General features: G+C 55.7%; 1 protein-coding gene across 2 annotated transcripts in view; it reads right to left on the bottom strand.

Moving 5' to 3' along the window:
- Nucleotides 1-13,973, bottom strand: part of PLXNA1 (plexin A1) — a 113,691-nt gene that overhangs the window by 26,046 nt on the left and 73,672 nt on the right. For both annotated transcript variants that reach the window (XM_057390265.1, XM_057390264.1), the window contains exons 11-21: nt 11,266-11,362; nt 10,792-10,982; nt 7,257-7,408; nt 6,845-6,965; nt 6,378-6,514; nt 5,673-5,840; nt 4,745-4,838; nt 4,048-4,287; nt 3,748-3,891; nt 2,826-3,060; nt 1,331-1,473 (exon numbers count right to left, since the gene is read on the bottom strand). In XM_057390265.1, the coding sequence (XP_057246248.1) occupies nt 1,331-1,473; nt 2,826-3,060; nt 3,748-3,891; nt 4,048-4,287; nt 4,745-4,838; nt 5,673-5,840; nt 6,378-6,514; nt 6,845-6,965; nt 7,257-7,408; nt 10,792-10,982; nt 11,266-11,362 (1,722 nt within the window). The remainder of the gene's footprint in view (nt 1-1,330; nt 1,474-2,825; nt 3,061-3,747; nt 3,892-4,047; nt 4,288-4,744; nt 4,839-5,672; nt 5,841-6,377; nt 6,515-6,844; nt 6,966-7,256; nt 7,409-10,791; nt 10,983-11,265; nt 11,363-13,973) is intronic.

Raw genomic sequence — 13,973 nt, 5'->3', positions numbered from 1 at the left:
GAACAATATTAAAGCTTTAATCAGGCTTAAATTCTCACAAAGCAGCCAGGCTCCCCCTAAACCCTGCCGAGGAAGGGAGCTGGTGCTGGTGCTTGCTGTGGATTAGAATGTGCACGAGCAAGCGCCGTTTCYTTCCGTCACTTGCAATAGCTAATGTTACACTCAGAGTAAAGAGACAAATAAAAGCAAACCTGATTAAATTATATGAAGCTTACACAACTGGAGTTGCTTTATTTAATCTCTTCTGGGGATTTTTTCTTCCCCTTCGCAATTTTAACCCCTTGCTTCCTGGGCCAGGCTGAGCTGGTGTGCTCTCTTGAGCAGGATGTTTTGAGTTAGGAGCTGGAAGCAGACGAAGTCCACCCAGCCTACCATAGCAAATGCAAAATTCCTCCTCTGATATCCTTTTTGATACCCTTTCCACTTTCCCTCTTTAGGGAAAATCTATAAGAGCAAGAKCAGAGGTGAGAGGAGAGCCAGGCATCTGCACAGACAGGAAGGGCTGTGCCCCAGGGAGACCTACACGCCTGCTTTGGCTCTGAGCATCCGGAAACCTGAGCTGCAAGGGGAAATCCATGGAAACAGGGTCCCCACCACCCTCCAGAGCTGGGATTAGGGACTGGGGAAACAGARCAGGCAGAAGGCCAGGGCCCACGCCGTAGCCATGCTGGCGTACAACACCAGCACGTGCACTTGCAGTTGGTAAGAGCTTGTTGTGCTGTAATTAGTGACCGTGCATCTTGCACCAGGGCCAATTACTTCTCCTAAATACATTGTGAAGCCCACGTCGACGTTAATTACTGTGCTGGGTCAGCAGTGAGGGGAAGCGAAGGTCACCCCCYCTCCTTCCTCTAATCAAGAGTGGCCTCAGCAGCCCAGCACACRAGAAGCAATTGGTGTGCAATTGCATGCACTAAATTATACGGAGGTGGGGAGGCCGGGAGAGGAGAAGGAGCTGGTTTGGGGAGCAGAGGAAGGATGCCAGGGATGGGTTTTGCATGGGGAAATGGAGCCAAGCAAGCAGGCGATGTCAGACAAGCCTGCTAAAAACGAGCGACCGGTCAGGCATCAAACAAACCCAATTGAATAAAGCAAGTGCTGTAGAAAATGACAGCAGCAATGATATTAATATAAATATTGATATTAATGTCAGAGAGCGCAGTAACCATTTGGCAGCCGGCTCACATCCGCGCCGCCTGCCAYGCGGAGAGATGCACCACGCCAGGCCAGCGTCCAACCAAAGCATCTCTCCAGCCCTGGGGCACAGGGATTCATGCAGGGGAACATCCCCAATGYGAAACACTACAGAGACAGACAGACAGACCCACACCTCCATCTCCTTCAGCACAGGGTGGTCTTCTATCCCCGGGAAGAGAACCCGCATGGCATAGGTGCGGTAATCCAGAAAGGGGATGCCAGCCCCATCCAGGTCGTTGGTCAGCTCATTGATGTCTGTCTGCAGCTCAGCAAAGGCTGGGATGGGAAAAGTAGAGTTAAACAAGACATCCTGGAGTCTCAGTACACAGCCTTGGCACTCAGCCCCTCACCACACCCCCAGCACCCCATGGGTGGACCCCCCCAAGGCGTGAATATTCTCAGCATTCCTCTTCCTGGCAGGCTGTGATTGCTGTCCCCATCTCACAGATGGAGAAATTGAGCTGCAGAGTGTGGGGATGACATCCCCAGAATAAATCAAGTGGCAGATTTTGGGAACAGAACTGCCAGGTCCCCGGGGGCTCAAATCCCCCCTGCTCAGCACTTGCAGCCTCCCAGGGATGCTGGGGGCAGGGGGGAACAGCAAGGCTTGAACAAAACCAGAGCTTCTTGGGGAAAAYATTAGCCTAAACCACAAGATTGGCCTCATTTCTTTTTGACCTAAATACTACTTGAGAGGAGAGCTTGAACACACCCACCCYGGAACCTCCCGATCCCAGCAGAGGCAGCTGTGACTCCGGGGGGAACATGATCCAGGGGGGTCCTGAACCTTTAATTGCACCTACAGGGAAAAGCTGATGGGAGAAGAATCCTRGAGATGCACCAGGGAAGGGGGTTGGGGTGGGGCTAGAAAACCCTCAGAAGAATCAAATTAACAGCACTTTAAAGGGAACTGAAAGCCAGGCAGAGGACTGCAGGCTCGTCAGCCTGATGAGAAAAAAACAAACCGTCAGCTTGAAAGGCGTGCTATCTTATCTGTAACTAGCGGGACTAGAAAAGAGAAAAGGCAGGGAAGAGATTGTGCCTTTTAATTAAAAGCAGATCCTTTTATCTGCCAGCTGTGGAAGACAAGACACCATCCCCTCCACCAGCTCCCTCCCCTCTCCCTGTCACCAGTGCCATCCGCAGGCATGTGCAGGGATGGGGGACTTGGGGGAGCAAACGGTTTGTCTTCCTTTCCCCTTTTTATTATCTTGTTTTTGGTGCCTGCTTCATTTGCAGCGTYCGGGCCAGTTGTGGCTGTGGCTGGCAGGGTCGGGGCCCCTGGAGCCAGCTCAGGGGGATAATGGGCAATTAGGTTTTATCAGCAGTATCATACAAGGAACTCTGTCCAATTTCACAGCATCTGTCTGTCACTTAATGAGAGACCCACTGCCCACTCACAGGAAGCCTTYGCTACCCTCCTTGCTCCCTTTTCTCACACTTGGAGAAATGGAAAAGAACTTCTTAACTGGAAAAATCCCCAAATGCTACCTGAAACAAGTTCACTTCCACTGACAAAGCAGCTTTGCCCATTCCCATTCCCTCTCTGAAAGGGTAGKARCACACTGAGYCTTGGAGCAGTACAAAACCCCCMAKGCCCCYAMRCTGATGGCACAGGGATCCCTCACCCTCTTTGCACTCCAGRGCCACCCGGGACTCCAGGTTGTCCATCTGCAGCTGGAGGCGTTTCAGGGTGCGGTCGGCATCGCGGGACTTGCGCTTGTAGGCGATGAGGACGATGATGATGATGAGGAGGAGCAGGCCGCCGCCGCCGCCGATGCCGATGATGGCGGGCAGGGTGAGCAGGCTGTCTGAGTAGATCTGCAGYGTCCCCGGGGAGAACTCGAACCCTCCAGCCTTGATCTGCACCACGGCRGGGGGAAAAATGAACCTGCTGTGAGGGGGTATGCGCCACAGGCAGCCCTCCCTGCTGTGCCCACCGTGCTGGAAGCAGGGCGTGACTCCCAGCCCATGGCACAAAGGATGTGGRAAAACGTGGGAATGGCAGGGGCTGGTCCGGAGCAGCGCAAGGCGCTTTAATGGCATGCAGCACACGTGCTGCCAGCGCACGTGGAGCAGCCACAGAGTTTGATGTCTCATTCAGACAACATTACAGTAACAGATGGGATGTAAAGAGAGTTCCCCCACGGATGGGGAGCCTGGGGAGGACTGTGCTGGGTCCCTTGTAACGTGGCAGAGTCCTGGAGCGCGAGCCCTGCTGTGCTACAACCCCACAAACAAAGGAGCCTGCCTTACAGCACGTGCCAGCACTGTGGGGAAGAGGAGGGAACCCCCCTGCCTTGCACCAGCACCAGCCAGGGCACAGAACACCCAGCTGAGTGTGCTAGGAGGGGACAAAGAATTTGGTCCTATCAAACATGTCATAAGGCAGAGGGATGCCTAGGGAGCAGGAAGATGGCTCCTAAGAATATTCCTGCACATGCACCTACTATCCGGGCCTCATTCAAGGACGAGCACACAGCAGGGCCAGTGCTGGGATAAAGACWGAAATGCTGAGACATTTCTAAAGACCCCAGCATCAGCACTTACCGTGACTTTGTGCTGGCCAGTGAGGTTGGGGGACTCGCAGAGGAGCTGTGTCTCRGACACCGTGAGGGTGCAGGGGGTGTCTCCGATCAGCACCGTGTAGTTGAGGCGAGAGTTACCAGCAGCTGGTGGGAGCAGGTTCCTGCCCTTTGAGGGAACAAGGAATGAGACTGTCAGCTCTCATGCAYTGGGGAATGTTTCAAAAAACACAACACATGTCAAAATCTTTGTCCAGGAGAGAAAAAATGCCACCTCCACAGAGGGACAAGTCCCCACCTGTGCCCTCAGGCACAGACTCTTTACCTTGAGGATGAGGGGAGAGCTGGGCTTCAGCTCCAGCATCCCCGTGGGGCTGAGCGGCTCAAAGACAGGGTCTGGGTAGTAGATGAAATTGGTGGTGTTGATGATGAGCAGGGCCTGGACGTTATCCATGACAAAGCCAATCTCATCGGGRCGGTCGCCGAGCTCCGGAGGGCTCCGCTCAGGGTTGTCGATGGAGGGAGCRTAGCACACCATGGTGGTGTCATTGTACACGGTGCAGTTCTGCAGGAGGCAGGAACCAGGTCAGACCCACCCCCAGCAGAGGGGTTGAAACCCCACAAGGATCTCCTGCAAGCAGCAGCTCTGGACACAGGGTCTAGAGCTGGAATCTGCTGTTCTGGTCTATTAACAGGCATCAAATCCCACCCCAGGCAGAGGCAGACTCCTGTCTGCAGGGGATGTGCAAGGGGTGCCAGGTGAGACATTACTGGGGATGGCTCTTTCTGTCAATATCCTACAGACATCCCACAAACCTCCCACCAGTTTTGAATGCTGAGATCTCAACCCTCTCCAGACAGCCTGGTTGGAGGCTCTGCAGAGAGACTGGTGCCTCTCTTTAGGGCAGCAGCCCCTGGACCTCAGCCTCTCTACACTGTCACACCTTAAGTGCCCCATTCTGCACACAGATAGCATCCCTCCTCCTTGCACTCTGCCCCCAGCCCCAGCCAGCACCACTTACGTTCTCCCTTTCAGAGCTGCAGTACTTGGCCCGGATCTTGGGYTCTTTGATGGTGGCCAGGTTGGTGCCAGTCACAGTCAGGAGTGTCCCACCACTAGAGACACAGAGACAATGGGTTAGGAGAGGCAGCTTGGCACTGGATCCCCAGCTCGAGGAAGGAAGCACCCATCACCTCCAGCAAGGTGCCCATGTGCCCCAGCCTGGGTGACACCCTGCTCCAGGGACCACCCATATGTCACAGGGCTGGCAGGACCAATGTCAAATCATTTCAGCTGACCCAAGGGCCAGCTAGAGATATAAAACCTGGTAATTAACACTGACATCCCACCCTGTGTGCAGATTTAGGGTCGGAAGGCAGCTCCCAAGCTAAAGACAACAGGTAAACATCCTAATAAGTTCAGACTCCTCTCTGCCACCCCTTTCTCCATCACAGAGGTAGTGCGTGACAGGACAGGCTGAACCCTGCCAGGTTTTCTCCATGGCTTGGTGTTAAAAGCCCCATGGTCTCAGAGACCTCGGCCATGTCCCTGGGGCTCCTCATCAACAGCCTGGGGAAGGTTTCCCTTGGCACTAGCTCTTAATGGATTCCTTCGCCTCCTCTCCAGCCAAATCAAACCTTTTAGAAAAATATGTAAACATTTCAAAAAATCCCCCGATGGGAAATATTTTAATTTTATTTGCYGCCGCCAAATGTCAAGCTGAAATTAAGCAGATCCAAAGCACTCTCTGCTCTTGCCCCCTGCCAGGCTGAGCACTGCAGGCCAGGAGTTAGCAGGGCCCTGGTGCCAAGCCATTGCTCACACTCCTCTTGCCACATCTCTGGAGTGCAGCCTGGCAGTTATCACAGCACTGAGATGTACCCATCAGGAGCRGGGACTCCGTGTGGGAAACATTCCCCTCCACATCCCACAAGCTCCTTGCGATTCACCTGTTGATGCTCCATTCGGGATCAATCTTCTGGATGGTGGGATCCTCTGTGTAGTTGTACTTCACCTCTGGGTTGCTCAGCTCTGCCCTGTTGATGTTGATGAGGATGGGGGAGCCACCAGGGGTGTGCCCAGGGGGGGTCCTGCACCGGATCTCACGGGCGCTTCTCCTGGGGCAGAAACGCACAAGCTGTCAGTGCCTGGGCAGGRGCAGGAACAGGGAACCCCTGTCCCAGCACCTCCACCCCTCTGAAACTGCTGGGGCGTGAAGGGAGAAAGGAGGAAAAAAAAGAAAAAACAGAAATCCAAGAAATGAAACAAAAGGCAGCCGGGGAAAGACCGAGCAGCTCCTGAGCGTTCCCATCGTGCGGCGGCTGCAAACAGCAGCGATTAGGGCTGATAACCAGTAATTACCGCAGGAAAATATTTAAAGAGCCGCTCCATTATCATCCCTAATCTAAAAATTATCCACTTCATGCCTCAGGGCTTTGTGCTTTTAGAGAAAAATCTCTGTTCTTAGGGCTCTTCCTGCAGCCTCTGACACACRGAGGTTTCAAGAGGAGACACCTTTGGCCACCCAGGGAGTTTGGCTCCCATGGTCGCTCCTGGCTTCCTCGCCCAGGCCTCTGGCTGCTGCTCTGTCTGGGGGTCCCACTGCCTTCAGAGGTGCCTGTTGCCCATCCTCCACCCCCCTCTGCGCCCCTCACCATGAAAAAGCACAGGGCCGTCCCCCGATGGTCACAGAGACGTTGCTGCCAGCATTGAGATGGGTRCCTTCGATGGCAATCCAGGTGCCACCAGAGAGAGGACCCCGGGCTGGGACAACACGGGAGAAAGTGGGCGTCTGTCAAAGGAAAAGAGCATCCCTGGGGTCAGACAGCTGGGAACTGAAACCCACATCCCCAGGCAGCTTYGACTGGGTGGCAGGGTCACAGAGGAGAGGGACCTGTGGGACAGCAGCTGGGCACAGTACTAAGGCAGTGCCAGTAGGACAGTGGGGAGGCAGAGCAGTGGCAGCTTGGGAGAAATTCAATCATCACAACTCAATGCCTGACCAGAGAATCCCTGCCTGCCCCCAGGAAAATGATGGCAAATTTCCCAACTCAGACATAAAACCACGCAAACCCACCCAGCCTCACCTCCCTCTCGAGGTGATGGGAGGCAYAGGGCTTACCACAAAGGTGAAGGTCTTGGGGGATATGGCCCGGTAGTTGGGYGTGCAGTCACGGATGCACACTTCTACCCGTGCCTCATGCACCTTGCTCAGGCTGGCATCTCCGATTTCACACACAATCCTAAGAGATGAGGGGAAAAAATTCTCAGTGTCCTGGCACCAAGACACTCCCTGTGCCAAGCAAAGGTCTTGGGTGCCAGCAGCTCCACAAGAAACCAAGGTGGTGGCAGTTGACACTACCAGCCTTGGGAGAAGCTTCCCCAAAGCCTTTGGGCTCCCCCTGAGCAACCATWACCAGCAGGTACTTCCCTCCCAGTTCACCCCAGTCAGCTCCATATCTTTCGCAGCCTTTGAACACCATCACTGCTGTCCCTGAGCTTTGGAGCACAGTCACCCCTCAGCAGGCACTTACTGCTCGGCGCTGATGTACTCGCTCTCGATGGGGTTGCACATCACCTTGCCCACTCGGACACCCCAGCGAACGTCGTCAAACTTCAGCCCCAGGTTCTCGCCAGTGATGGTCAGACGGGTCCCTCCTTGTCTGGGGCCAGTCTCAGGGAATAACTAGGAGACAGAATGGCCTGTGACAAGGGTGCAGAGCCGCAGGGACACCTCATTTGGGCAGGCTGCAGCCCAGGCAGCTGCAGGATGTGTGTTACAAGCAGCAAGGAGCAGATGGGTGATGAGAAATGCAAACACATCTGTAAGTTGCCCAAAAAGCCAGAAAGACCTCCCCAGTGACAGCTGTATCCAGGATCAAAGCAGGAGATATGTGCCCAAGCAGAGGGCTGGGATATGGCCACCCTGCTGCAGACAGAGCCACCTCCCAGGTGACAAGGACACGGATGGGAAGGAGACGGGGCAGCATCAGCCATGACTCCAGCTGAACTGACAAGGAAGCACCTGGAGATGCCTGGCTTTTGGCCAGGTCCCAGATGCCCAGRGATGAGGTTCCCATGTCCAAGATGTCCTCAAAGGAGAAAACATCTCCACCAGGTCCCTGGAGAGGGGAAGTGGTAGGCAGGGGGAAAAGCATTTTTCTCCACTGGCAAACCCTGTGCCGAGACTGGCTGGGAAGGGAGCCGACCTCACCATGGCACCACGCCTCATTTACCAGGATGATGCCCAATAAAGCAGACAGGTGTGGCCCTGACAGAGTGGCAGGATGAGGGATGAACAGAGGTGTGGGCCCWGTTCCAAGGTATGTGAGGATGCTGCCTCCAGCCAGGCAATTACAGGCAGTTTTACATCAGCGATCGCTCGCCCTGAGGTCCAGTGCCCACCTGCAGCACTAACTGGGACAAATGGCAGAGCTGCACGCCCCAAGTGGGCCCAGGGACACAGCTGGCTCCCCAGTGACACGAAGATACAGCAGGGAAAAGGCAGCTGCAGGCAGCAGGAGAGGAAGAAAGGAATGTGGGTTGGGTCAGTGCAGGGAGGAATCACATCCTGACCCGGGGGAAGGGATGGCTCTGTTGTGGGTCATGGCCTCCCCTGTTTGGGATCCCCTCTAGCACCGGGACACACCTCTGGCTGCACTAAGCCCAGCTCCTGGACAGGCTCAAGCCATCACTAAGCACGTGTAAGCTCTTTGCATTCCTGGCAAATCTGGGCAGCTGCAACCCTGGGGCCTGGGCCAGATGGATCCTCCTCATCCTCCTCCTTGTGCAGAGCTCAACCCTGAGCATCATCTCCACAGCAAGGAAAAGTGGATGAGCTGATGGTACTGATGGTACTCCCCTGAGCACACAGGAACTCAAACAGGAGCACCCAGTCCCCCTGCACACAGATATCCTGCAGGACATGTCCCAGGCCAGCATCAGAGCTGGGATTTGTGCCTGAGCCCTGGGTCACACCGAGGCAGTCACAGCTCACTATTTACACAGCAACAAAACCCTCCGGGGCTGTGGGGAACCACTGTTTGCCCAAACCTCCTTCATCCCCTGCCCAAGCCTGCTATTGCAGCTCGTTCTAGCAGCTGCAGCCAGCATCAGGTTGGGTCTTCCCCTTAAATAAAGCTCTGGCGGGCGGCTGGCGAGARGCGGCTGTTTGTTTGGTGTTTCTAAATGAGTGTTAAGAGCTGCTCCGGCATGTTCGATTCCTCCTCCTCCGCAGCAAAGCTGACAAGGGCCACGCACTCGGGGACGAAGRAGCCCGCGCATGGAATGACATCGTTTGCTGCCCAGCACAGGGAGGTCACGGCTAAACAAGGTGTGTGGGAGGGGGGAGCTGCCGAGGACAGCAGAAGCTGCTCGAGCCTCCCCTTTCCCCCCTCCACCTCCGGACCCCTGGCCCCAACAAACACTGCTGCTTTTCTCCTAATTGGTTTCATAGGGTCCTTTTACATCAACAAGCAAACGGCTCCAGCAGGTACAAGCACTTGGCTTGCTCCCAGCTCCAGTGGCCACAGCATGGCCAGGAGGTGCTGAGGCCAAGGGGTACCCCCTTCCCAGGAGAAAGGATGTCGCTCTGAGGGTCACAGCAAGCACCAGGCAAGACACCACAGAGGTTTGGAAGGGACTTGTCCCCATCATTCTTCACTCCAAGGGTGAAGAACCATGGTCAYCTCCCCGCCCAGCCCCACCACCCATGGAGACCCCTGCACCCCAGTGGGCTGGGCAGGAAGGAGGCTCCAGCTCCTCGTGAAACCACTTTTCCCCCATCCACCCATGCTGCCCTCTCTGCACTAGGCTTCTGTCTGGACCATTTCCAAGCATGCCCACAGCCCAGATGTGGGACTGGGATGGTGGAGGCAGCAGGAAAAGGCAGGCTGCAGGAGGAGCAACACATCAACAGCTCTGCACCGACTGCACCTCCCAGGACACCAACGCACAGCAGCGCCAAGGTCAAGCCCACCTGCTAACAGAGCTGTTCCTGCTGCACCTGCAATTACTGTAAAATCTCATAATGAATCAGGGTGGGAGAGCTGTTGCCATCAGCTCTGGACCAGCTGCTGTTACCAAYGCTGGGCACCATCAGCTGCTGTGAGTGCTGTGTGTGTGAATGCCTGGTCACCTGAACACAAGAGGACAGGGGCACAGCCTACAGCGAGGCCACCCTGGCCATGACCTGCCCACTGCATTCTCTGTTCCCATCATCCCTGGGGGTCCACATTTGGAAAGTTCAACCTGAGCACGGTGGGAAGCTAACAGGGAGCCCTGCAGCTTTGCCCACAACAGCACACCTTCACATAGGGATGGCAGGCTCTGAGGCTCAACCCCACTTCCCCAGGAATGGACCCCTTCTCCTGCCAGCATTCCATCAGCCCCAGGACACTCTCTGCAGGCAGTAGCTCTTGCAGGCAGGGCCATGCCCAGTGGGGCTCTTCCCCCCGTCTCTCCACATGGCTGTCACCCAGCACACTGCAGGGCCTGTCCGTGTGAGAGGCAGGCAGCACGCACTGGGAAAAGCCACGACTCTCATTTCCAGCCTCCATCAGATAAGGCACTGAAACCCAAACAGATCAGATCCTGCGCTAAGACTCCAGTAATTAACACCATGGAGGCCYGGCCAGCCGTGGGTAAGCATCCAGCTGAAATACCCACCAGTCTCTCCTCGTGAACCTGGATCCCAGCCCAACAGGCATGTGAATATTAATATACACAATCTTATAAGCAAAGGTCATAAAAGCTGTCAGGGAAATGGGATGATGATGATGAACTACTGGCCCCAGCGCACATGGCAACACAAGGAGGAGCAACCTAGAGCTTTCCTGGATCCCTCAGTCACATGCACGAGTGGTGGGAATTTTGGAAATGAGCCAGAAAGCCCAGTGCATGGAGGTGGTGGAGAGAGGATTTTAGCCTTGGAAATGAAGGTGGTGACAAAAAACACAYACTAAACATGGAGTAGATCTGGCTGCTGTGAGCTGCCACTGGAGAGCTCCATCCACACCCCCATCCCCATCCCCCAGCACAGATCATCAGCACCCGTCCATCCCCACGTACCTTGGTGATCTTGGGGTCGGTGCAGCGGCTGTTGCCACTGCTGGCGTGCATCCAGCTGCTCTCGTAGGCCAGGCAGTGCTGGCGCAGGGAGCAGCGCCGCTCCGACACGCACCAGCCGCACTCGAAGCGCGGGTCGGCCTTGAGGCACAGCCCGCAGCTCTCCCGCAGCGCCGAGCACTTGTACAGGTGAGCTGAAATGGCAGGGGGAGAGCAGGGTCAGCAGGGCCCCCCAGMACATGGGGAAAGGGTTTGGGGGAAAAAGGCACCTGGTCTTGCCCCCTCCCACAAACACCCACAGGCAGGAGACACCAGCACCACGGACTCAGTGCCAGAGTAGAGACACTCCCAAAGCTTCCTGGAAAAAACCTCTTGTCTAGAAACCCATCAAAGCACTGGTGTAAACTGTGGTTGGAGTCAAGGTGGGTTGGAGGCTGAGGGGACACTGGGCCACATCTCACCCCATCCCTCACTCACCCTGGATGTTCTGGGGGTTGTCAATGACAAAGTTCCCATTCCAGACCACAGACAAGTTGACGGGCAGGTCACTGATGTCATTCCCCTCGTAGAAATACTGCAGGAGGAGACAGAAGGAGGCAGAGCCTGTTAGTTGTTGAGGCAAAATGTCCTGGTGAGGGGCACAGAGAGACASAGAAACCCATTACATGGATGTTTCCCTTCAGCCCAGAGGAGAGAGAGGGAGTCCTGTTCGGGACTTGCTGGCTAGCAACAAATATGTCTGATAGCCAAAGCATCAGGCACAGCACATGAAACCAGTGGGCTGGACCGAAAAAAAAAAGATAAAGCAGCAAAACAGAGGGTTTCTAAATAGACCCAAACCCAAAGGTTAACTCAAAGGTCTGAAGCTGCTGCTGCTGGAAGAGGAAGAGACAGATGGTGACTCTGCAGCACAGATGTACTTCTCCCCACAAGGCACCAGAGCCCTTCCCCCTGTCCTCCCCACTCCAGGGATGCTCAGTTGGATATTTGGGATTATGGYCATCACTAGTGAAGCTTGGGGAGGACAGGCTGAGTACATCACACGAGTGGATTCAGTATGGTCACCCCCGACAGCCGGTGGGAGGATGTCCCTCGCACTCCCCTCCAGCCCCATCGCCCACAACAAAATCACATAAARGTGTGGCCAATGGTTGTGGGTGGGACAGAGCCAAGAACCACTCCAGTGCCACACCAGCCCTCAGGAAGATCTCAGGAGGGAGCAGTCCACCCCTCCACAYCATACTCCCAGATGCCCCAGTCCCAGCTCCACACCATGCTCAGACATCAGCTGCACCCCATTTCAGGACTGGCACCACCACCCTGAGCAATAATGCAGGGAGGTGACACCAGGGAATCCTGCTCCACCAGCYCTAAGGGACCTGAAACTCGGGCCCCAGCAACTGCTGCTGTCCAGACACACTCACCCTCATTTGTCCTTCCAGCCTGGCCAGCACCTCCTCGCCCCCCAGAACCCTCTCCCCTGCCTGCACACCTGAGTCCCAGCCCCAGCAGCTCCATCAATATTCCTGCAAAGCCCCTGCATGCAGACAGAGAGGTTTAATCGATACAGAGGCAGGAAGGCAGTTGGAACCATCCCTGACAGCTAATGACCTCCTTCGGCAAGAGATTCCCCGCTCCTCGCCCGAGAAAATGACAGGCGTGTCAGGAGAGATTAAATGAATGATTCATGGGTTGCTGGAGTTTGTTAGGGAGCGGCAGCAGTGGCTCACCCAACCATGGGCTGGCCACAGCCCTGCCACCACCTCCAGMCAGTCCCAGTGTCACCTTTCACAGCCTCGGGCTGCCCCAGGAAGAGGTGGCCTCAGCATCTCCTCCAGCACTGCCCCAGCTGCTGCCCCATGCAGGACCCTCTGCAGCAGCTTTGTTTCACTCAATCCTCCCCAGGGGACAGGGATGTGGTCCATGGAGGAAGCCAGCATGCCCAGGAGAACATCACTCGGGTCCTTCTCACCTGACCATCAAAGCTGGTCCCCTCTGGGCTGAGTCTCTCCCAGCCAGGAAGCATCAGACACAGCACCAAAAAGGGACAAACACCCAGTATGAGACCTGGCAACACCAACACACCCCTCCCTCAGCCCTATACGGTGCCAGGGAGAGACAGGCCTGCTCCTCCATCACAGCTTTTGGTTAGTGAGCCTTTCTCCATGAGCCACCCCACTCAAATGCAGGGTGGAGCACCCCAAAATGCAGCCCTCCACAGGGAGGAAGGCTGCTGGTCAGCCACACACAGCAGTTGTCAGGGATAACACATCCAGCCGCAAATCCAACAGCTCCACCCTCTCCCCTCTCCAGGCAGAGCCCCATCCCCTCCAGCACAGCCCTCAGACATGGCACCTCTCGCCGTGTTTGCTCAGATGACCTTCACCACATCTCCACCACGAACCACCAGAGCCTCTCGGCCACATTMCTGTCACCAGGCCTGGGAAGATGAAGCCAGAACTTGGCTGGGAGTCCAGATCTGTTGACCTTGCCCTGTCCTACTCCCACCCAAGGATATCCTCAACAGAACCACACCGAGGAGCTGGCCAGACCCGTGGCASTGAGCAGAGGCCATTCCCTGGCAGCAGGAGGGAGCACATGCTGGGGAGGGTGGTGGCAGCGCCGGAGCAGAATTTAGCTGTGACGAGCCACGTGGCAGTGTAAGTGAAATTGGCATTTTCAATTTGTACTCTGACATGTCTCATTTGGGGCCCTGGCATCTCGGGAAGGCATCCAGCCTGCAGCTGTCCAAAACACTTATTTGCATCTCTCTGCCCCGGCTGCTTTTGGAAATTAGTTCTTCTGGGAGGTGGGTTGGAGCAAGAAGAATAGGGAGAGAGGGAGGGAAAATATTAACTCTTCATGCACCAGTCCTGAGAAAGCAACAGGGCAACTGCATGAGAGACTGTGAAAGGACACAGTGCTGAGGATGCTGACTCTGCTGTGGCAGGGAGCTGGAGCAGACAGCGGCGAGCAGCGGGAGCACAGGACTGTGTGAAGGGAAGCAGCAGAGYAAGAGTCGCTGCCTCAGCTGGTGTTCAAAGCGTGGGATCACCAAGGGAACACTGATATCAATGAAAAACGTGTCCTCGGCGTCTGCRTGTCTGTCAGCAGCCTCTCACCTGCCCCACAGAGACAGCGCTGGGCCTGTGGCTTGGATGCTGTCCCTGGTCCCTGGAGGATGC

Source organism: Malurus melanocephalus, unplaced genomic scaffold (assembly GCF_030028575.1).
Source record: "Malurus melanocephalus ecotype Western Australia unplaced genomic scaffold, MMel_1.1 scaffold_24, whole genome shotgun sequence".
Taxonomy (NCBI): domain Eukaryota; kingdom Metazoa; phylum Chordata; class Aves; order Passeriformes; family Maluridae; genus Malurus; species Malurus melanocephalus.
The sequence above is the reverse complement of the archived record's forward strand: the minus strand, read 5'-3'. Positions and strand labels throughout refer to the sequence as shown.